General features: G+C 41.0%; 1 protein-coding gene across 3 annotated transcripts; it reads right to left on the minus strand.

Moving 5' to 3' along the window:
* Positions 1 to 210: 210 nt before the first annotated feature.
* On the minus strand, positions 211 to 24,687 carry MBTPS1 (membrane bound transcription factor peptidase, site 1). Of its 3 annotated transcripts, none has more exons than XM_082289981.1 (23): positions 24,622 to 24,687; positions 22,340 to 22,832; positions 20,944 to 21,201; positions 20,317 to 20,520; positions 19,838 to 19,948; positions 18,508 to 18,617; positions 18,014 to 18,130; positions 16,992 to 17,059; positions 16,335 to 16,437; positions 15,470 to 15,621; positions 14,475 to 14,636; positions 13,783 to 13,927; positions 12,555 to 12,743; positions 11,803 to 11,975; positions 11,066 to 11,181; positions 8,977 to 9,133; positions 8,110 to 8,234; positions 7,619 to 7,696; positions 5,944 to 6,084; positions 3,436 to 3,567; positions 2,801 to 2,927; positions 1,998 to 2,128; positions 211 to 988 (listed from the first exon to the last, which is right to left on the minus strand). In XM_082289981.1, exons 2-23 carry the CDS (start codon positions 22,524 to 22,526, stop codon positions 792 to 794), a joined length of 3,183 nt encoding a protein of 1,060 aa, XP_082146107.1. In that variant the 5' UTR covers positions 22,527 to 22,832; positions 24,622 to 24,687; the 3' UTR covers positions 211 to 791. The 3 variants fall into 3 exon arrangements, with proteins under 3 accessions (XP_082146107.1, XP_082146108.1, XP_082146109.1); XM_082289982.1 differs by having other exon boundaries at positions 24,169 to 24,654; XM_082289983.1 differs by lacking the exon at positions 5,944 to 6,084.
* Between the last annotated feature and the right edge of the window lie 286 nt (positions 24,688 to 24,973).

Here is a 24,973-nt window from a genome sequence, read left to right on the forward strand (position 1 = left end):
GAGTTTTGAAGGTTTTCAGAATTCACTGTTTGTATGACTGCCCAGTTAGTACTCCAGAGGAAAGTCTGCAACTAGGAATACTGCTGGTAAAGACAAAGATACGGTGGGAAGAGAGGTGACATGAAAATCTTCTTTACTCAACAATTTGCTCTCTTTGACTGCCAGTGGAAAGAAGAGCCACTTAGCACATTCTCTTTGCTTCATATAGATAACATATTTATTGAAAAATCTGCTTCACCAACAACGGTGAAATCATGATCAAAAATTACAAAACATCATGGTAGTTTGCTTTATAAAAATAAACTGCAGGAGTATGCCTCACTGATTTGTACTGGTATCTCTCAGCCCCTTCCTCCTTTAATGGTGCACGTTATACTCTTCAGCATAATACCATTCTAGAAAATTGCATTCCATCCAAAAAAATGCACTTGTTTTTCCTTAGCAGAGGTCCTTAAAGTGACTTTTCCCCCGCCCTCCCCAACAATAAATATAGAAAATAGCCTCTAAACAAATAAATTTTAGTTTGGTCAGCTTAAAAAAAAGGTCCATTTTCCCCCTCTTGGGATATGTAGTGACTAAGCAGCCATTTAAACAGTATTCAAGTCTTTGGTAGCTTCAGCTGCTTAAAGCTGCAGTTTTATGTACAGATGATCAACTGAGGTTCTTTTTTTCTTTCCACAAACCAAAGACTATGAGATGATGTCAGGTGCACATTTGCTGCACCTCCACTGGGAGCAATCCATCGCCCCAGAAAGCAACCAAAGGAGGTCATCTTTGGCAAGGCAGAGCTTTCATACAGAAGGTGTCTTTGGTGGATGAACCTGCTGCATCAGCTGCGGTCGTTTCACGCGCGGTTTCCGTCTCTTTGGCCTGCTCTTGGCTTTGTTGATCTGCACCACAAAGAATGCCAGGACCACCATGGCACCGAGAAAGGCAAAGACAGGAATGGTCTGTCCCACATCCTGGTTGTATCGGCCCGGCATTATACCTAGAAAGGCAAAGAGGTTTGGAAGGCAGCAGTTCAGTAGTTACCACGTGAGCCACGATGTCTTTGTGGTGCTAATGCTATCTACCAAAAGGATCTGCCAGTAACTCTTGTTCAAAGCCCAGGCAGCCATTAATCAGATTACATTTCAGACAGGAAGATTAACAGCTGCAGACTGATTAGCAAAAATCAGATGGGATGCTAACCCTACAGAAAAGCACCAGCATTTCCACCTTGACCTATTTGGGCACATGAAAGCATAGCCCAGATTTCCCCTGTAACAACAATCTTCTGTTTTGCATTAGAAGAGAGATGCGAACACTTGACCATAATCTTACTACTAAGTAATTGCTGTGATTCAAATCCTGATGGAACAAGGAGAGCGATTTCATGCTTGCTTGCTCCAGAGACTGTGCACACGGTGAGGATGAGCTAGAAACAAACCCTTCATTTTTACAGGTGTCTCTGGTCTAGCAGCTCAGACTGGGAAAAGAGCACATATGAGGCTTTCCAACTGCTTCCAGCTGGGCCTGCAGAGCCAAGCTTGTACAGGAGAGCTGCCCACCTGAAAGCTGTTTTGAGTGCTAGACATCATTTGTTAGTGTAATAGCTTGCCCAAGGCACCATTCTGACAAACTATTCTGCTTTTGAGCATTCACAGAAGGAATTTTAATTAGCAGTGGGCATATGGTCACAGCTCCCAAGGACAGGGGCTGCTGCTGACCCATCAGTCTGAACAGCACCCCAAAAAACCTCAACTATCAAAATGCCCCCACCAAGATATTCCTCTCAGTATGCCATGCACACTTTGTATTGAACAAACCATTCATATGCAAAAAAAAATCTTCATCAGACAGCCTTTTATAACACAGCCATACCATTATTTGCATGTTTTTCTCAATTGAAAATAAACAGTGGCCTCTCACATGGTTGCACTGTGTTTTGGGTTTTTTTCAAAGCTTATGCAAAAAGCAAAAGCAAAACAGCCATTTTCAAATTATTCAATATTTACCTCCAGGAATGTCCCATGCTCCACTTTCTCCAGGGGACAAGGGTCTCACTTGGGGTCGGTTCTGTCGAAAACTGGGCAGTGCCACTTTATCAAGGTCAATTGACAGTAATTTTTGATGTTTCCAAAGGTTGCTAGAAGAAATTTAAAGACAGAGGTGTCTGCCCACTTAATTAATGCAAGGAATTTTGTAGCAACATATAGAGAAAGTGACAGTACATGTACAACCTACATATAACTCACTAGTCTGGACCTGAATGATGACCCAATCCACTCTTTAGGTTCTGCAGTTTGCAGGCCTCCAAATTTCAATTCAGACACCACAGGGACACAACCTAGATTAGCAACTATTTACCAACAACTCTATTTCTTGCACACAGACTTCCAGAAGTAACCCCCAGCAGACAAGCAAGGGCTGTGTGCTGAGCACTTTCCTTCAAGGGACTGACAAAAAGCACAAGAGACGGCAGCACTACGAGAGCTGTCCAAGAAGATGCTTCAGAAAACTCTTTCCAAGCCACACGATGACGATGGGTTTCATCAAGACTGTTCACTCGAAGCTGGAATCACTCAATCACAACACTGACTTGAGAAGTTATTTTTAAAATCCCAGAGTTTCATAGTGTAGCTATTAGGTGAGTCAGAGTTATTCACTGAAGAGGTATTAATCATTATTTCCTCTTTGCAATCTGGTATTTCTCTAGGAGAAGGCATTACAGCTGTCTCTTTCAAAAGCAGATAGAACAAATAATTTTTCAGCTGAACTCAAAAGTGAGACTTCTTCTATAAGAAAGACATATACTAACCTTGGGGCAGTTTCATTCAAAGGCTGTGGTTTGGCCCAGGACAGATGAGGACAAGCAGGAAGGGAGCGGGGTTTAGGGTCTCCCAAGTGAGCCTCAAGCACCTTTGAGTATCGATGCAAATGGTTACCTGCAACTCGCAGCAGACAGAGACTGGCTTACTCAAAGACAGGCAAGATAAGAGTTACCAACACTGAGCCTGGGCTGAACAGTGTTGCTGTAAACCCAGGAGCTGTTTACAGTAATGACAGCTCATAGCTAAGTATCAGTTAGAATTAACCTAAGGTACCTTAAGTAAGAGTCTGCACCTACCATAGCAATAAGTTTTTCTGGCAGCATGTGAGATAAGACTGAATGCTTTATAATGCTCTGTAGCTAGTAACTAAAATGCCCCCCAGCAGAATCAGGTACCTAAACATACCTACTCTATGAACAGAGCATTTTCTTTAGTCTAATCACAACTATCGTCACAACAAAACTCTACAACATGTACTCTCTTCCAGCCAAACAGCAGAACTCTGCAGAGCTCACAACAAATTAACCTTACTGGCATGTAACTCAAGGGGTCTGCCCCAGCCTTCCTACCCTGACAGTCGCTCAGCTGCAGGCTGTGCTTGGCTATTCATTCAGGCTCTCACCTTCCATGCGCTCCGGGAGGGAGAAGCCGGCTCCCGACGGTGGCCGCTGCCTGTTCTCGGAATGGCTGAGGCTCGGCGGCATCACCCCATAGGATGTGTACTGCAGCAGGGAATCCAGGAGCCAAAAGCAATCTGTGGATTTCACAGTCCCAAGCCCCAGAACAAAATATGCATTATGCCACATTTAAAATGGCTTATCTTTCTGCTAAGAAGGCTTTAATGACATTTAGAATTACAATCCATTTTTCTGGCTCTTGCTTTTCTCCTGAAGTTCTAGGCTCACTTTCAGAAACATGCAACTTTCAACACACACCCCACATTCCCCTGCAACACACAGACACAACACTAATCTGTTCAGTCTTAAAATATCGTCCCTTGTGTACCAAACCAGGCTCTTTTGGAGAGCAGGACATAAAAAAATAGGTCCTGAATACAGGAATTCCAGGTTGTGCAAGGCCATTCAAGTTTTGGCAAAAATCACAAGGCTTTTCAGTGGAAGCAAAGAAAGCTCTGAGTATCTGGTACAATTTTTAACAGGGAAATGGAGAACCAACTATTTTTTTGAAAGGACAGAATGAATACAGTGCAAAGAAAAGTAAAATCTAGGTAGTGTTTACAGTGCAAGGATATGACTCATTTGCTTTCTCAAGCTTAAAAAAACAAACAAACAAACAAACAAAGCAGAAACATTCTGGCTACATCCCAGCTAAAGGTACGAGTATAACCTACACCAGCTGTGGTACAGACCAGACTGGGAATCAACACCACAACACACTTGATCATGGTTTTCCTTTGCACTTCAAAATCTCATGATTCCTCACTTTGATTCTCTCCTGAATTATTACTATCTTAATCCAAGACTACCCCTAAGGAACAAGCACTCCAGCTAGTTCAGATCACAACTCTAAAGCTTCCCTTTGCAGGAGTAGGACAATGCCTTATCAGCTATTTCCACCACACAGCTAACTATTTTTCTCAAAACTTCTGCCCCCAGGAACAGTTGGCTGGGAATGGGAGCTAATCTTCATAATCCCAGTGTCCCTTAAACCCTCATCTTTGATTTTTCAAAGAGGTCAAACAGATTTTAAGGATTTATATTCACAAATGTTAGGAATTTTCCTCAGTTAAAGCCACCGATGTCTCTGCAGGAGACATAGCTCCTGGTTCACAATTTAAAAGCTCATTTTCAAGGATTTCCTTAGAGCATTCCACTCCTTCTTGCTTCAGACGCCACACTGAATTTAACAGTATTAGGGAGGCCACAGAGCATTATTTTCCTATTACTTAAAGCTATGTACCTTCTCTTTTGTTATGTGCTTTCAATAACCTACAGCAAGCACTAAGGCACCAATATGTAGGTGTTAGGGCAACTCACAGGAAGCAACCCAAAGGCAGATAAGGAAAAATCAGAGAACTCTTTAAAAACCCCAAAATGTATGGTAGAGAAAGAAATAAGCTACAGATGGAGAGCTCCCTTAGGCAGCAAGTTCCTTTAAACTTAAATAAATTAGGCAAGGGATGGATTGCATAATGTAGTATTTTAAAATGTCAGTGACAAAAGCTTAAAAAATTATAGATGTACTTTTCATGACAAAAGGAAAATTCAGTTCTGTTCAGTGGAAATGCAGAAAAAGACTTCACATATTGGATTATCTTCCTCCCCTCAAGCCACAGATCTACCAGCTTGTGCTTTACATGTCATGAGAAACCTAAGCAACCTCTTAAAAATTTGGAAAGTCAGATCAGACAAACTGCTAGAAAAAAGATTTTATAAGAATCAACCGTAGTGTGTGGACAGAGAGCATGGCTTCTCTGGGAGCCACAGAAAACACACACAACTCACATACTTACTATCTAGAGTTGCAAATAAATGCTTTGACAACAAATGGAAGTTCCTACTTTCTGACATATGTACACCACTTAGTTTGTGTCAAAGTAGGACAACCTGAAAATAGTAATGCACAACCGAAACACCGAACATTACCATAAATCCTCACAGGAAATATTGCAAAGGGAACAAGATAAGCTGAGGTGCAAACTCAAAAGATAAAATCCACTGTTCTATACAAACATTCTGAAGGTGTAACTAGGGAAAAAGTGAAAGGATCTTCTAATGGCCTCTCCACAACTTCAGATCAAGAATGTTTAACTATTAGTGCCTTCTACAAACAAAAACACCCCAAAAAAGCAAAAAAACCCCACAAACCAAATCCCTCTTGCAAAACAACCCACCCCAATAGACAGCCCCCAAAGCTTGTGGAACAGAAAAATAAGTGTGTGTGGGAAACAGTCCCATCTATCAGAGGGCTATTTAACATAGGGTGCTCTTTTGCTGTAAATGCACCTCACAGCATTTCAGTAGAGCTCTGCAAAACTGAGATTAATCCCCAGTAAGGAATATTTAGAGTCACTAAAAAATACATCCACTTCTGGTGGGGGCTGTAAAACCCCACAGGACAGCTGTCAGTGTAGGACAGTGACTCTCCCTGCGTGCCAGGGCTCACACACCTTTCTGCCGATGGCTGTCATCCAGGCAGTTGGAGTCGCCGTACAGAACTATTCTGCCACCACCTTCCAAAGGAACTTGGTAAAGCCCCAAAATAGGGACATTTTCAATCACAGCAGTCTCCTGTTTTAAAACTTCAAGACCTAAAGCAAAGCACAAATAAATTTCATAGCCTGCAGAGCATCAGTATCAATCTACCCATAACACACAGCCTACATTTCCAACTGACAAATACAATGCTCCACATCATGTCACACATTTTTGCAAGAAGTTTTCAAAACCACCATGATGTTATTGTAAAAATGAAACTGCTCCAAGACCCTGATTATAGTTTCCTACTGATAATAATTTTTTTTCCTTTCTTTGGTAGAGAAGAAAAAACCTCACAACCTGTATTATCTTCAACAAGCTTGAATGAAAAATTCTAGTAACTTCAGCAAAAGGTTTAAAATCAAAATATTCTGCTCTTTATGTTGTTTCCATCCTTCCACAGAATTCTACAGAAAGCTGGCTTTAGGTTAAAGGTCTTCTACCTTTAACATCTGTTTCAAAAAACAAAGACAAATTTCAAATTTGTATTTGAAATTTATCCCATTTACTTAAGACACTGTGTTTAGAAAGCAGAAGCAAACCAGAGAGCTCTTCTGCTTCATGAATTGCAATGAAAAGGATTCAAGAGAAAAAGCAGGTCTAGCAGGCTGCTTGTTAAATTGACACTCTGTCTTTCTCTCTCTCACATAAGGAAACACCTAAGTCATCAGCATACAGGGATATTGTCTTTCCTTCAAAAGGCTCACACAGATGAGCTCTACTGTTCCAGAAAATTTCCCCACTAGGTAATCACCTCTGGTGCACACTGTAAGTCAAAAATAAAATGAACTCACTGATCTTCTCTGGCAGCTGCTGAGTTGTATCAGAAGCACTGCACATGCTTCTGCTCTCACACTCAAACACCCTACACCCTTCTGCACAAAACTGACCTGCAACACCCTACGAGTTCTGGCCATTTACTCCTGCACAGCACTTCCTAAAGGCTCAACAAATACAACATTTATTTTTTGAACTGCCTGCTGCCATTACAGTTCTGAATTACCCGCTCACAAATTGAAGGATCTTATGATGAAAGAGAATGGAAATGCATAGAGAACACATCACTCAAGTCTGAGACCACAGGCATCCTGTATGCATAAAACTTTCCCTTATGAGAGTTTAGCTGGTGACATTTTGTCTACTAAAATTTTCCTTTTTTATATCCTTAGATCACCACAGCTACCACAACACTCATACTAAATATGGCAATGATCAGGGGATATATTTCAGTAGCACTTGAAATTTGTGAGAAACATGAGCAAGGAACACAATTACGACACAACTCCTCCCCTTCCAGAGACACATGTACATGGAGATGTGTTTCCATACAGCAATCACAATAAAGGACTGCACATATATACCTGGATACTGCTGTACTATATAACAATTGTATACAGAGTCACACTGTAGCTGCCTGTTAGGCATCAGCTACATGTTCTAGGCAAAATGAAAAAATACAAAAATACCTACCTGGTCAATGTGGTCTTACATTTATAGTTTTTAGACCTTTAGACTTTGCAACTTTGCTTGTGCACTGACCCCAAAGTTCTACTCAAAACATGGAAAAAAGGACAAGGAAGCTCATACCTTGATCCTTGAAAGTCTGTGCAATGACAATGCCATCTTCTGGGAACTTTGCAATACTGCACCCTGATGCATAATTCACTGGAAGACACCACAAAACTGCTGTTTAGACCAAAAATCATGCTCCCTCTCTTTCCCACCCAACAAGGCCAGGAGAAAACATTCCCAGAAACACTGCACTGAATTTGCACATTTCAACCAATGTATTTGCAGAGAAAGCATTGCTAAGCACAGCTTTCACAGGCTCACTTTTACACACAGTTTTCAAAACTTCCACTTTAGAAGGTTGGCATTATCTTTTTTTAAACTGAAAAGCTTAATCAAACATCATTAAAAAGTCTACAGACGAAGAAATCATTTAAGAAATCATTTACAAGACTCTTTTCACTGAATTTGAGTGGTTCCCTTGACTCTTGCTCAACCTCAAACTTGCAGAAAACCATTTTCCAAACACCCCTCTCTAGCCTTTGTAGGCAATGGACTGCAGTACTCACTTTCATGACTTGCCATGGTAAAATCTCCTTCATACAGCCCATCACTAAAGGCCATATTCCAGACAGAAAGCAGATCATTGAGAGCTGGTATATTAGCACCTCCAGTATCAGGCATCCACCACTGCCTGTAAAAATTACAGTGTAACACTGTTCATTAATATACAGAACATACACCTAAAGTTTGGATAACAAAAAGTCACATGTCTTCCTGCATATGGACTTTTCCACAGCCATTTAAATAATGAACTACATCTCAAAGCCTTATTCAACTCCAGGGGCATCTGAACAGCTGTTCTCTCTGACAACAATGCTTTTGAGTAAAAGTTAAGTAATACTGATGTAAAGTTCTCGGTGCATTTCAGCTGCATGAAAAACATCATTTACTAAAAAGAAATTCAGTCTTATGTTCTTTGTTTGGCTGAGCTAAAAATGACAGTCATGTACCTTGCTTCTCATTTTTATAATGATGCAGAACGTCACATATTTTTTCTTTATACAATACATGGAATAATTTCAGTAATTAGGTACACAACCTGGTGATACTCTTGCAATGCACATTTGCTTTCTATTCTGGTCCCCTAAAGTAAAAACATGTCCATTTTTATTTGTTGGTTTTGTCTCAAATTTCTTATTTCTTTTAATTGTAAAAAGTAGAATACAGTACCAAAGGGGCCTTCACAATCATGCTGAATAGGTGGCTATGCTCCTTAAGCTGCAGCTTAAGGTCAGTTCTGCTACTTAAGGTAGCACCTTCTTACAGATAACATCCAAGTGCTGAAGTACAGCGCATCACATTTGGGATTTTAGGGTAGTATGTGCAATTCTACGGCATTTTATTTCCCAAAGAACTTGGAAATAAGTCAATACCTTGTGTTTTCATCATAAAACTTTACTTTTCTCATCACAGATGTGTTGTACCAGTCACTGAAGACTATCAGTGAAAGTCCATTATCAACATCCCTCCTCAACTTGGTGATCTCTTCAGGAAAATACTCTTCCTCACTGTCCACCATCAGTAAAGTCCCTGTGTGTAAAAGCAGAAACAGGAGTTCACCAGGCTGGTCACTGTAATGTTATCACTATTCACACAACCCACACAGAAGCCAACACAAATGCACATTTTGCACATTATCTGGTCCCTGTGCCCTGCTCCGGCAGTTTACCTAATGAACTCATATTTAACAATGTAAATATAAGACAATTCAGTTTACAAATGTATTCAAAAATTAGTTTGGCAGAACAGGAAGTTACTTATGACTCCTGCTTGTGTGGTCTCAAGAACTGAATGCCCACATTTGTCAGGTGTGTGTTTTGCAGTTTGGTCTCACCCAAACACTCCATAAACTGAGCCAAACTGTGGCAGAGCTGGACAATGAGGGGATTCACCACTGATCCAAAGTGGAGTGCTAACGCAGATGCACCCTTGTAAGGAGGTTTCACTGCTCCACTTCTAACAAGCACTTCCCTCACTACTGCAGACTGGCAACCAGGTAGACAGCAATTACTCTGCAACATGGTTTGATTCACCCCTTGAAAACTACAGCTGCGTTCTGGTAGGCTTGACTAAAGTGCCACTGCCACTTTCACATAACCCTCTCCCACTCCTGTGAACAAGCAAGCACAACCTTCTCTGCATCATTGAAAAAAACACCACCAGAAGAATATGCTTTTATTCCCTGAAAACATGCTTATGTTTTTAGACTGCTTCTAAATACCAAGCCCTTTTGCCTCTCCACTTTTTGAGTCCAGAGAGGTGGTGGAATTTCCATCCTCAGAGAAAAGGCAAATCTTAACAGGATGATACCCTGAGCAATCTGATAAATCACTAGTACTGGTTCCATGTCTCACAGTTCCTTGCAAACAAGCCAATTCCACAAGTCCAGGCAGTCTGCACTTGGAAGCCTTCTGATAAAGATCCTGTAGAAATGGCACAGAGTGCACCCTCACCAACTGTGAAAACAATATAAGCTAGGGACAAGTGGCAGATAGACCACAAATCACTGAGTTTTACTCTCCTCACTTCTTCTTCAGGAAACTCTGAAAGCCCAACAAACTACAATCAAATGAGGTACAACCCAAGTGTTAATCAGAGGAGAGAGAAGTCCCCTAATGCTACTCTCTATCAATTAGAAAACTAGAGGTCTCAGAAGAAACACTATTTTGCTACTTTTTGAATGCCAAACATTTATGTTTCCATTTGCACTTCCACTGAACTCTAAAAGCAGTGATGAGATATTCTCTGAAGAATCAAGATAAACAAAAGATTACTACTGGCAACAGTTCCAGAACTGGCAAACTCAGGAGAATGCACCTCACAGTGCACTGAAGAACATCACAGCCCAAAAGAGAAGAGGGTTTTTGGAGCATGCCATGGTTAAACAAGGGGCATATGAGAGCAGAAAAGAGCACAGACAGCTTGGTCTGTCCCCTGCCTGGCCAACCTATCAAAATTCCTTCCTGGTTAACACAGAAACAAACCACAAACTGCTTTGCCATCACATACGGTTGATGACCACTTTACCCACTCTTCTATGTAATCAAAGATCACAAAGCATAAAAAAAGAACCCGGATGGACACCTTTGATTTTAGTCTGTTAAACAGGTCATGCTTCATTTTGCCTGCGCCAAAAATCTTTTGGCAAATACAGTTCTGCCTTTGTGGGACGGAATACAGAGGGGCTTTTAATCCGCTCAAAGGCTGGCTTTGCCTCTCTTTTTCATGATAAAGACAGAGAATACCACTAATTCTACTGAACTCCCCAGCAAGCTTCTCCAGCAGTACTCCACACAACTAGATATCAGCACATGAATAATAAATATTCCCACTGCCAAAATATTTTTCTACTACCATTAGAATTTCTTTTTGTACCCTCGAAACATTTTTGGTCTTCCAACAAAAGGTCATTTCAGGAAAAAGTTAACAGTATGGAGAACGAGGCAATTAACTTATGCTTACCATACTGACTTGCATCAAAACATGTAAACGGGGAACCAAGAACCTCAACAAAGTACCCCATGCTCCTGAGGTGCTGGTACATGTCCCTGAAGTTTGTGTGGATATGGTCACCATTCCTTAGAAAGAGAAGAGTGTTGAAGACATTTAGATCTGGCATGCAGAAATCTGATTTCCACCTTTTCAATCTTCTGAAAGCCTGTCAAGCTGCCACATCTGCATACTCCAAGCACCTTTCCAAAAGCTTATATCCTGGTCACTGACCCAATTAATCCTCACTGAGAAACTGTTGCATGATTTTTCCTATGGATGCTTCTGCATCTATGAAAGGCAACAGGTCAGCAAGCCTTTCCCTGCTTTGAAGACAGTCTCCCTCAAGAGACAAGGAGGTCTCTTCTTGTCTTTTAAATTGCCAAGTCTGTTTGATAGGTGAATGCTGAACCAGTTAATAAAGTGTCCCCCCTAACTTCCTGGGAGAAATTAGGTCAGGACAGAAAAGCCAAACAAAAATCTTAAATGAGTATTTTAAAAGTTTTTCATACCATGTGAATAAAACCATAGAGCTCAAAAAACAATCCTGCACCAAAACCATAGAGTTCAAGTGCTTTTCATGGATTTCTCAGAAAAGACAATCCCATGCCCCTCTGAAAAAGGCCAGAACTATGGCATTCAGGAAAGTTATCCCATATCATTAACACACAGTCAAGAAGTACTAATTTAATAGAACCTGAGATAAATACCAATCTAATGGATCATTCTTCATCCTCAAATTATCCCTGGGGAAGTATCCTGGTGGATAACGGAGGTTATGATATTGATCCCAAAGGACTCGCTTACTACGAGGTGGAGTAGGAATAATCTTCACTTTTATTGGAAGCTTCACCGTTGAAGTCTGCTCTGCACCATTCTTAGACTGAAGGACAGAACAAACTACAGTGAAATCCTTTCTCCCCACAGGAATCAGTTAACCATGGATTGTGAAAGACAAAAAAACTGGAGGTACCAAATCTACTTTTAGTCACCAGTACCAGCTCCAGAGACAAAGAGGTGACTTTTGCCCTAAATTGCTGCAGTATTTTTTTCTGCACTCAACAGTTTATAATTATGCCCAGAATGTAAAATACTTAACATATGTTACAACTGTGATCTGGTTTAATTGCTCAAAACCTTAAAAGTCTCTCAGGAACAATTAAGCACAGTTCTAGAAGAAACATATTTAAGCAATCTTTTTCAAAATACATTACTTAAAATTTAGAATAAACAAATGAAATTATGCCATTGGTCCCAAAGAGAGGTTGCCTGATTCTAAATTTTATGCAATTTGCCTTCAATTATAAAGATCATTATTTGTAGTCTTCAATTTCCTGACCCCAATTTAACTTATGCTTCAAATGACAGGGCTAGAGCAAACCCTCAAAACCAAGGTATTTGTATATCAAAAAGCAGTTTTAATAATTCTTGACCCAGAAAATCCAAAACGCACAGAACTTACTTCATTTTCTGCAGGGGATGATACTGTGATCATAACATGACCCTGAGCAATGCCTTCCCAAGATGCTGCTTTCTTTGCTACAGAGATGGAAATTGCCAAGTATCCAGACCAAGGCCACAAGACAGGGGAATAGGAAAAAGCCACTTCAATGTTATCCCCATTTTGGGGAAGATAAGGTTGCCAGTCTGGCTGTGAAATGAAGAATACAGCACATTGGTAAAACAGCATTTGCAATGACTGCTTTCTGCACACACAGCCCTCCTCCTCTGCATGAAGTAACAAATACTAGCTCTTCTGAAGATTACATCAAATTTAAAAATGCCCCCCAAGCCCAAAACTTTGGTGTTGTGTCAGTGGATCAACCCAATCGCGACAGCCTCCATGACCCAGACTAGAGGCTTTTCAGAGGCAGGACTGTGAGAAGCTGCCCAAGTGAAGCTGCTTTAACATTCTGAGATCATGTGCAAAAATTTATTGGCAAGAACACAAGACTGCCTTTTGGTAACAAAGCAAGCTAGCAATGTAACAGACACGGGCCAATTACACCAGCTGTGTGTATTACCATGAGCTAATTGTCCTGGGTAAGAGCTTCAATGTCCTTTAATGTAAGCTTGAATCTAAAGCAAACATCAGGAGTCACAGTAAAATGTTGAAATTAGTCTCATTTACATTGGCTGGAATTACAGGACAGGTGTCTTGTTTAACTTGTATCAATTCTCAAATCTATTCTACATTTAAACTTACTTAATTAAAAGTCTCCCTAGCCAACCAACATGCTCAACACCACTGGTGTGGAAAGAACAGGTTTGGCAGCAGAGTCTGGTTAAGCTGATAGATTCAGGTCACTCTGACCCATGGAAAAGGCATGATTTAGTGTCAGGATTCTTTACTGAGATCATTTATGCTCCAGGATGAAAAAAAAAAAAATTAGGAAAGCCTGTCCAGATGACTTTAAATGCTATTAGAGAATACAAAGAAATCTCTAAGTACATCTAAATTCAAACTGGTTTTGCAAAGTTACACACCCTTGAAACCAATGCATTGCTTGAAAACTTGTAGACAGCTCGTGTCAAATCCTCCAAACTGGGTGCACCCTTTAATCAAACATTTTGCATCTCTTGCTCCCAGCAGTGAGGTTTGTTCTACAAAAATCATAGCTAAAATAGTATTTTCTGGGAAGGTTTTAGCAACATTAACAGTCAGAACTTGGAACAATGTTAATACTTACCTTGTCTACAATTCTCCCTGTGACTCCCATGCCATTAAGGATAGTAACATTAACAATAGTTGGCATCCCTCCATAATATATGGGCTGAGAACAATAGGGCCACATGTAGGGACATTCAGTTAAGTCAATATAGCTTGGACTCAAACTACAGCAGGACAGAGGAGAGAAGATTTGAAGAGAAAAAAAATAATCAATAAACAGAAGAAGAACGTGCCACTACATGTAACTACGAAAAAGTTTCAGATAAACCATGCCAGTCATAGTTTTCCAAGCTCTCACCTCACTTCCCAAATATGTCCCAAAATCTTCTTCCCTTCCTATTTTTTTTTCAAGTTTTGTGAAAAGATTTTCACACATAAAAAAGGAAACTTCTCAGTACAGGGAGAAGGTCCTTAGTCTCAAAAGTTAAAGCTTAAATACTTTTCCACTCTGTTCTTACATTATTCATAACACCTAAGGGTACAAGAGAAAATGATCACCCCCTACACTGCTATAATTTAGGCAGAAAAAACTCGTGACTTTTCATCCCTTCTCTTGTCAAAATCCATGCTTCAGATTAGACAAGATCTCTGCAAGTCCTCACTGTTGCACAAGCACAGATTGCTCAACTGAGTTACACATGCATCACCTGCTCTCTTATACAAAAGGGCAAATTATAGTGTTCCATTGATTAATTAAGGATTAAAATTAACCTGGCCTGCGGTTTATAACTGTTGAGGATCTGATAAGCTCTTAGAAGATCCAATTTGCCATGTCCTTGTTCAAACATGTTGACTCCAGGAAGTCTCCGAGCTGATGCAATCAGGGCCTGCTTCATACTTGCTGGATTCACCATTTCACGCTTTTGAACTGTGCTGAAACAGGAAAAAAGAGATCACAAGATTAGTTTGTTGTAAAATTCTCTGTTCGTATTTGTCTATTACTGCTTGATTTCTCATGATACAAATGTAGAAGAGGGACAAGTTTCTGATATATTTCTCTTAAAAACTAATAATGCATGAATTTTTCTCCTTACAATGTGCTCTACGACCAGCAGCCATTACAATCAGGGCAGTATCTTTATATGCTAAATAAACTATCTGTCTTCCAAGGGGGAAAAATAGCTCTGTTGTTCAAACTAAAATGCACCATTTTTTTGAGGAAATACTATGGTGACTTTGAATTTTTTGCATGTTTCTCAAATAAAGGTTTTTCTCATCCATATGGAGTAGCAATGACAACCACAGAGTATGGACTTGCAGTTCCCACTGTTCTTCAGTGTGCCAACAGCTGACTGACGCAACAGGACAGCAGCCATAAAATCCTGCATCCTATAAAATTTACAGGTACATAGATAATTACCTGCTAAAGGTGCCTTCTTTGAGCAGCTGCTCTTTTACAACAGTTGAAAGAAGCTCAGCAATGCTTAATTATTAAAAAATGTGACAAGATTGCCTCATAGTACTGTTCTCCCTAACTATACTCTCAAAGGCCTAACTATTATTCAAAGCAGTTCTCAAGTTTTTCTTATGAAACATAGAGATAACCAGACAAGGTAATGTCTCAGGCAGAACAACAGCAATTTTATCCTCCAAGTTTGTTTTCCTACATCTAAACACCATTTAGTTTTACATGATGGATTCCTTTACACGGAACTTTATGACCCTCCTGATTGGCATCTTTCTAGAGACTCTTACCTAAGACTTACCTCACTAACAGAGTGACAGCACCTGCCACCACAGGAGATGCCACACTTGTCCCAGAGAGGGAACGGCATCCACCTTTCATACCAGACCCTCTCACTCCAGAGCCATAAGTAACAATATCAGGCTTCACTCTGCCGTAACCTCCAGGCAGCTCCTGTGAAAGAAAACAAATTGATTATTGCCCTAACGTAAAGGAACATTGATGGCTTCATTTGGGCATTTAAATTAACTGCAGGTCATTCAGAAGTAAAATTAGCAACTAAATTATCTGAGGTTCAGCATCACAGAATAGCAACTAACCTAAAGAAGGACTCAAGCTGTTTAGGACAAGTTCCCAACGTTACTGCTGATCAGTATCTCTGCTGAGCATGAAACCACTGACAAAATGAGAACCACACTGCTACCTGGCTACATGAAGAGAAACATGTGACAGTCCCCTTCATCAAGATCACAGTGCAAGCCCATCTGACATCACAGATGCAGCAAACACCACCTCAGCTCCACAAGCATGTAAGTGCAATGTCACATGCAGCATCTGGAAATCCTAGGATTTTTAAACTAAAAGACAAGAGCAGGCCTCTGTGTTTGCAGATTGATGAATTTATAAAACATCTAGTTCCTTTTGATTGATGGTGAAGACTTGTCTGTGTGGTTCAAAAAATGTCAGTAGTGGTCAGGACTAGAAGAACATCAAGCCTCTTGCTTAAAGACTTACAATTTCTAACTATTCTGATCTCTGATGAAATCTTATTTCTCATTGGTTACTCCAACACACATCTACATAGGACTGCCCATTCAGAAAAGGCTGCCCTTCCAAGGGCCTTATTTTGGCTGCAAACATGAGTGGCCGTCATCAAAATCTCTTACCCAAGTGGTCATTCCCCTAGATGAAAAGCGAGCTATATTATCTTCAAAGTCAATGCCACCTACTCCAATCACATCCATCTGGTCAGCAGGATTATTTAGAGTCCTAGAATAAGTTGGGAGACAGGAATAAAAAAAAATTAAAACAACACCCAAAAAACCAAGATACAGTCATAAGTTTACCCTGGTAACAGAAGTGCTGCCATCAGATTTTTGCAAGATACTTATATTTCACAGGTGACAGCAACTTATCAGGCAGTTGCTAACTCAGTAACTATCAAACCATGTAGCTTGAAGACAAAACAAATCTATTTCTAGGCATTCATTTTAGAAATACACCACTAATTGTTCTGGGTTGATCCCTTCTATATTGCTTAAGTCAAAGATCAGTACCCAAAGTTATCTGCTTACTCTAACAGGGAAATGTCAGCTGGAAGCACTGCCATTCTTCTTTTGCTGACTTTCCACTGTTTCAAAGAAAAACATTTAGTTAAGTATTTCACAAAATGCTAGTAATAAGGACAGTGCAAAGAGTTTAACTTGAGTCACTTTCTAAGATTAGAGAAAAAAAGGAGAGAAAATTTCCTGACCAAGCACAACTACTTCCAAACCCACATAACAACATAGTTGGTTCTCTTTGAAGCGGTTGCTGACACTCACCCATATAAAGGGCCATCGTTGCCAATAGCAGAGACCATGATGACATTGTTGGCAGTAAGCTCCCAAACCTACAAAAAACAATGTTTACAATAAGGCTCTGCCACCAAGAGAGAGACTTTTCTACCAGACATAACTTCTTTCTGATCCTTACAAGATACATCTCCCTGTACATCTAGTATTAAGCTCAAACTTTCTTAGGATGATGTGAGCAATAACCCAGCCTTGACAGCAACACTGCTGACAGAACCTTCTAACAGCAAAGGAAAAATTCTTGTCTGTAACAAAGCACTGCTGATGATGAAGTCAAGTAGTTATAATGAATCCCTTCCAGTAGTATTCTGGGGAGTACAGTGAAGTGACTGTCAAACTAAATTTCAATGCAGGTTATCATAAAAAAAACAAGGAAGAATTTATATGCTTCAAACCCTTTAATTGCCCTTTACTAAGAAAGACTATATCCCTTTATTTGAAAAGTAAATTAATTCACTTAATGCTTTTGAAGGCCAGACCAATAATTCAGGGAACTACGACATTTACAAAGACAAAATCCTAATTCCATCTTAACCTGAACCACATGTATTGGAACGCAGCTGAATCAACTACCTGCACTTTTTACCTATTTGTTCTTAAATTCACTAAAATCATGCCATACGTGTTTTTTACCATGAAATAAATTAACCATGCAGAGATTAAAAAAAAAAACAAAACAAGAGTGGATTTCAGTTAAGTGTCTTCTATTAAAGGTCCTTTTAGTTGGCTGCTTGGGAGTAATTTCCTAGCAGATTATCAAGCACTTTGTTAAATGGCACTTTCCATAACTCTGAACATCTGGGTTTTGCTTGGAGTTTTTTAAGTCATTCCTTATATATATTCTTAAAAGCCTGTACACTGTACAAAATTTCTGTCACACAAATGCAACGCAGAAACTGTCAGCAGGACCAGACACAAACAAGTAGCTCTGCAAGTCCAGCATTTGTGTGAGAGATACAAACATTATGCCCACTTCAGTTCCTCATACTAACTTTGTCAACAAATGGATGATCCATGAAGTCTGGCCCGCCAATACTTAGATTCAGTACATCTATCTTCTTTAAAATCGCATAATTAAAAGCATCCAGAAACCAAGATGTATACGAGACCTATGTAAGAAAGAGAGGGAAGAAGCTACTATTAAAAAAATCTAGTGATTTCATAGCAATACAGAATTTAGACAGAAAGGAGAAACAACACCAAAACAGAGCAAAAAAGTGACAATGGTCTTAAATTTCTAGTGCTCAGTACATTTGAGTGACTGCTCTGTGACACAAAAGACTTCCACATACTACTTCTGAAAAATATACCAGATTTGGAAACTGTCAGAAATCTTGAAGGAAGTGTCTTATAAATAGAAAGCTGTATCCTTCTCACTTATCAATGTCCACATTTATGAGTGTATGCAATACTCCCAAAGGAGAGGATTAATACAGCATTAACCTGGAAAATTTTGCAGGAACTGAAACACATATAAAGTAGCTACCTGATTATTGGTGAACACTCTGAAAATGTGCAGTTCCGCATTTGGAGCAAATCCCTGGCATTCCCTCATGCTGGCTATCACACCTGCTACAAAAGTCCCATGGCCTAAACCTATCAGCAAGAGAAGAAAACAAAATTAAGACATTAGAAGACAAACAATTTCATTGCCAAGGATTTTTACCACTGAACATCACCTATAGCAAAAATCACATTAATTTAACAGACTTTACAACAAACCACAAGTGCTGGGTTTAGTCCCAGTCTTTTTGAACCATATTTTGCTACCAGGCTCAGTGGGCACAGAATTCGCAGCACGCTGTAGCCAGACAGCCAGCTGATGAAACACGGGTGATACATTCTCAGTCCATCCACTCCTGATTGCTACCAACAAAATCATGACAGAAAAAGAGTATTTTGGAAAATGCAGCTCATTCCAAAGTCAATGTATTTTAATGTAGACATTTTAAAGGATTTTTATCCTGAGTCTGCAATAACCAAATTTTGTTAAGCATGACCAATGAGACAAGAAAACACTTTTTTCTCCTCTCCTCAAAAAACACCTTAGCTTTTGCTTTATTGGACTCCCCACATTATATTTTTGTACTCCTAATCTGCCTGTCCAGCAACCCTCTGGGCACAGAACTAACAGAAAGAGCTACAAAAGCAGGCGCTACAACATAAAGAAATTAATATGTAAAAAAAACTATGGAGGTGCACACAAGACTGAGCAATATAAGCATCTACCTTGAACTCTAGGGAGATTCAACGGGCAACTGACCCACACTGTATGAAGTTAATAATCTGTGAAAGCACGTGGTCAGGGCAAGTCAGGGTCAACATATGAAGAAGGAACACAAACATACTGCAGAAAATAAAAAGTTCAATTATACAGAAAAGCTTTACAGGAAGCTGTCAAACTCCGATCAGTTTAGGACTGCACAGTAAGGAAGGAAAATGCTGTCCCTCATCAGTATGGAAATATGTACCACTGTGAAACAGCAACATGAAAAGGAGTAGCAAAGAAAACAGCTTTGTGGGGTTTGCTCTCACTGCCACCTTCTCTGGCAATGTATTCACAGGTGCACAATAACTTTTTGCCCTGACATTTTTCAACAGCTATTATGGAGTGTCACACATGACTCGAAGGAGACTTAAGCACCACACTCTTGGAACCTTAATACTCCCTGCTGAATTTGGTAGAGTACAAAGTGCTTGGGACACGGCAAAATTAAGCTTTAAATATCAAGATACACAGTTTTAACAGATGTCAGCAGCAGAGCAGCAAGAACAAAACAGACCAGGAGTAGTTGGAAAACTGCACAGTAACTCACCGTCATCCAAGGTTCTCTCATTAGTCCAGTTTGTTCTCTCCTTTACATTTTTGAAATGTGGATGTTTCTCACTCAGACCAGTGTCAAACACTGCTACTCTCACACCAGCACCTATTAAGAGAAAATGATTGCTTTTTCTGATTCAGCTCCATAGCAAAACCATTCCATCAAGTTAAGAGAACTTTCATTTAATGTAGTAAACAATTTACAATCTAAGTCAATTATAGATCTTAAATAAACTCATATTCCAATTCAGAAATTCAGCCAAAGATCATAAACATGACCAAGTTCTCCTAAGTACAGTACACACAAACAAGCACTCCGTAAATATACAATGCATTTCAAACCAAATAATTTCTCAACCTTTACAACCTGGAAGCCAGTGAGAGGTTATCACACACAAGTCAATTAGCCTCTCCTCACACTTCACTTGTTTTTCCAAGAAGGTTATTGTTCTCAGGCAACAAGCAGAAGCATACCTGTGTAACCCATTTGCCAGAGGACATCTGCCTGCAAGGTCTGAGCAACCTGGCGAGGGATGGCTCTCAGCAAACGCCTGCTCGAGTGTCGGCCTGTGGCATGCCAGAAGCCAGAACCCAGAGAAAGACTTGCTCTTCTCAAGGGGCGGGATGACTGCCACTTTTGAGTCCACCTGGTTTCATTGCAGTGCAGCATTGGATCAGCTATGTAGAATTAGGATGAAGAAAATTAAAAACAGCATGAGGAAACCCATAAAAGAATTGATTTTTATGCAAACTTAAGACATCATACTGTTACAAGGAAAGTTTTTGATTACTGAGTATCCATTTTTTCTAACCAAAAATCAGTAAAAGCTGCTGGTTTATCTACTATGGATACAGAGGTCCATAGTGTCAGGTAACCGACTGCTGCAAAAGAAATGTTTCTACATTGTAGATGGAAATACACCAGGCATCCAGCAAATGTATGACAAGACCCTGATCATTTCATAACCAAGAGATTTCTGTTCATTAAAGAGAAACTGCAAGGCACTTCTCATTTGTGTAATGCTAAGCTGGTGGTCTGAAATAAGGCTAAGAACACTTTTCCAAAACAGATCTCATGCAGCCACACAGAAAATAACTTACACTCCAAATACTTGAGTGACCGAAAGACCTTTCGCTGAGGTGTCACACGCTTGATGTTTGGATGATCTTCCAGTGTGAGGACTCCATCCTTCTGCTTCTCGTTGATCTGAATAACTTCAAAATCGCTCGGATAGTCACTGGCTGGGTTGTTACGAGGTACAATCCTCCAGTTCTCAATATCACTACTTTTTAGCGCACTTGAAATAAATTTACTTCGAGCTTTAGCTGTGAAGTATCCATTAAAAGCCACAATATACTCTGGAACAAGAGCACAACTTTATCAGAACTGGTGTTTAAGCAGCTTATGCATGTATTCATGTTGCAAAGTCTGAATTTTTCTTTTCTTTACTCAGAACAAATAATCACAATTTGAGGCACTTTTCTGTTGCTTTTACAAGTTTGCAATTTATTTCTGCACTACATAATGGGAAGGGATGGGGGTGCTGCATCAGGAAATCTAAGAAATATGACAAAAACCTTTGAAAGGAAGGTAGCACTGTAAATATCATGGAAAGGTGAAATGATGTGAGAGGAGCAGGGGTGAGGGAACAGATTTCCTGTCACAAACTGATATGCCAATTCAGTGTGTTTCTTGACAGGTATGGTTTAAAGACTCAGCATGGTACTGAGCTTTAGTGCAAATTATTGACACCAACTATGACACGCTCAGAAAACAAAGTCGGACTCAACAGTCCAGTCCTTGATCTGCACCAGTGATTTGTGAGCAGGCTCAGCCCCAGCTCACACCACCACATTCACCCTGTTAAGGCTGTGGCCAACTACGCACACATGTCACTCCTGCCACCCTGCCTGCAAGCACCCAGGCACAGCAGAGCTTCACTGCAGGAATACTGCAGGTTCCTGAGGCAACACGTGGATGCAGGGTCAAGGTGTCCTACTGCTGTCCTCTGCCATCTCATCAGCAGCATCTGCCTCACTCCGCCTTTCATCTGCTCCCTTCACAATTATCTGTCATTTTTCCATGCAAGTATCGCTTCCAAACTTTTTCTTTAACAAATCCAGAGACTTCTTGCTTTTCTCACTCCTTCAAGGCTCATCTCTGTGGTTATATTCCATAAAAGAGCCTCAAGCATACCACTGGCCAGGTCAAAACAAACAGCTACTAAACACACCAAACTTGCCCACCTGAGCCTCCACACTCCATTTTCACTTTTAACATTATCTTGATTTCCCTCTCCCCTCTCTTGTTATTGGAACACTGTCTCCAGCTAAACAAAGAACCTTTGAAAAAGCATTCCTCTTTTCGAATACACAGAATTCAGCAGATGATGTGCTTCTACAGAAACTGTGAATGCTACAATTGCACAAACACCACAAATCAGTAACATACACACAAACATGACATGGATTTTTTTGCTGCCTAACTCTTTATTACCATGCTCCACAACTGTTGAGGTGAACTCCACTTTCAAAGTAAGGCGAGAACATCCAGGACATATGTGAGCCTCGTGAGAAGAATTTCCTACTCTGGTACCAAAGTGTTTTTTGCCACAGAGTAAAATAACAGCCAGAACAAGCCAGATGTTTGCAAACTTCATGGTCATAGAAGAAAATGGTTTCATTCAAAAAATTCCATATATTCAAATCACAATTTTCTTCTTTATAAACTAGTTCATTTTTGTTTCAGTAAACGTTGCTTTCACTGTGCTGATCAACTGGATATTCTTAAAGCTGGATCCAAAATAAGTAGAGATTTCATGGTCTTTTCAGGTCAAGCCTAGTGAACAGGCTCATTTCTTTCTCCGCTTCTTCTCCATTTTGCATTAAATGATTCGGTCACTCAGGATGTGGCAGCTGAGTCCTGTACTCCATTTCTGATGGCAAAGTTAACTCCCTAGAAGAATTAGCAATGCTGATTGCAAGCCAACCTGTAAGGCAGGGCAATATAGAAAATAATTAGATGCATGTTTGTGCAACTGTATAGTCTGAAAATCACCCAAAAAAGACACCTTTGTTAGATCGTTTTAGAAATAATAGGGAAAAAAGTTCCTCATATTTCATTTAACAATTTTTCACCAACACTCAAGCCCATCTGTTGTTCAGACCAGAGTACATGTGAAACACTTGGGTATTAACCTTACAATAGAACAGGCAACAACGACCACCAAACTTGACCACACTTTGCGTTAGTGGAGCAAAGAGCTAAAAATGACATGTATGTGCCATGGCAGGGAAAAAGTGCAAAATAAAACACTAACGTGATAAAAGAGTCCATGGAGACTTAAAAAAGCATGCTTTTTTTCCAGTCAGAAACACGGCAAATAGAAGTAATGCTACGGAACATCATTTTACAGAAGGAGAATCGACTCAAACTCTATGCCAAAGCCAGGTAAGGACAAGAGATACCAGAGGAGGCAAAGCTACAGTGACTGTGCTTGAAAATCTGCAAAAAAAACATCTTCCAAATTTTTTTGAGCTAGGGTTTGTGTTACTAAAAACATGGGCACCTGAGAAAATAAGAGCTGATTACAGCATGTAATAATGTGAAGTTAAAGGAAGGTGTTGAAAGTGTTTTCCACGTCGAGGGACACCCTCTTCCTCTTATGCTCCAAAGTGCATAATACATTCAAGAAAAATTGCAACGCTTGTATTCTTTTAAATTCCAAACATTCAACCAGCAACTGAGAGATAAAAGGCCATTAAAAGATAAAGAAGGAGAAACTCATGTCTGGTTTGTCACAGCACCTGGAGAAGAACAGAACTATACATTGCAGCTGTGAACAGGACTGGAAAGCAGGACACTTATTAGAGGATTCACATGATTTAGGAGAATGATGGACTGACCTCACAGCACAACAGATGAATCAAGTCTGAATGTGACAGCTGTTACTTCATTTTAATTTAACTTTATTTAGCATTATCAAGTATTTCCTTGCAATAGGGACAGAAACACCCTCTATTTTTATTTGACTGACAACACCATGACAGACTGGGAACTGCTTGTAATTATAAAGTTTCCCCTTCATTCCTAACTCAACATAGCTACAGTGCACTGACTCCTGGCCTTGGCTGAGCTCTGCCTGACTTACCACTTCATCGGTTAATAACCCCTATAGCAATAAAATAAAACAACCATACAAATGAGCAAAATAAATACTCTGACGGCTGATAACAGGTTGTATGTAAGCACGATAACGAAGCACGATGGACACTAAGAGCAAAGGAACAGCACGCCCACAGGTTTATTCTGTGTAACACCCATACCGTGAGGGGCTGAACGAGGCTCACACTTGCCAACTTGCCTCTGTCCTAGAAGAGCAACGCTTGGAATCACTCCCTGCTTCTCCCGAAGCGAGGGCACCCCATCCCGAGGACTGGGCACGCCGCAAGGATCGCCGGTTGGAGTGCAGCAGCACCGTCCCGTCCGGGGAGCTCTGCCGGTGCCACGAGAGAGCCAGCGAGCCCGTGCCCGGTACCGCCCCCGCCCGACTAAAGCCGCAGTGAGCGCGGCCGGGCACCGTACGGGGCAGCGCTGCCGCTCCCGGCCCGGGCACGGCGGAGGTGAAGTGACAGCCGGCGGGGAGCGCCCCGCGCCGCGGCGGCGGGACGAGGCAGCCCCGGAGACGAGGGGCAGCGAGCACCGCCCCGCCCCGCCCGCGGCCCAGACCCTGAGGGAGCCGCGGCGCTCTCGGCCCGTCCCGCCCGCCCCGTGCTCACCGCGCCGCCGCCGCCTTCGCCCGGCCCGCCGCCATCTTGTGCGCTGTTTACCGTCGCGCTCTCGCGAGAGCCCGGCGGGGGCCGCGCTGCGCATGCGCGGCGGTGCCGGGCCCCGGGGGGAGCCCTCGGGAAAGGGCGCCCGGGAGTGCCGATATCCCACAAGGAGTAGTGCCGGCAGGGGCGGGCCTGAGGGACGCGGCAGCTTCACCGTTATCAAGCTGCATTTAAGCCCTTGCCCAAATTAAATGTATGGGTTTAAAGCCCCTTTGCCAGTGAGCGCAAGGCGTTGTTGGCAACCCAAGTTTTATCCCGCACAATTGAAGCAAACAGCTTTGAGGGCCAGCTGAGGCTG

The sequence above is a fragment of the Coloeus monedula genome (genome assembly GCF_965178545.1).
Source record: "Coloeus monedula genome assembly, chromosome: 13".
NCBI classification, from domain to species: domain Eukaryota; kingdom Metazoa; phylum Chordata; class Aves; order Passeriformes; family Corvidae; genus Coloeus; species Coloeus monedula.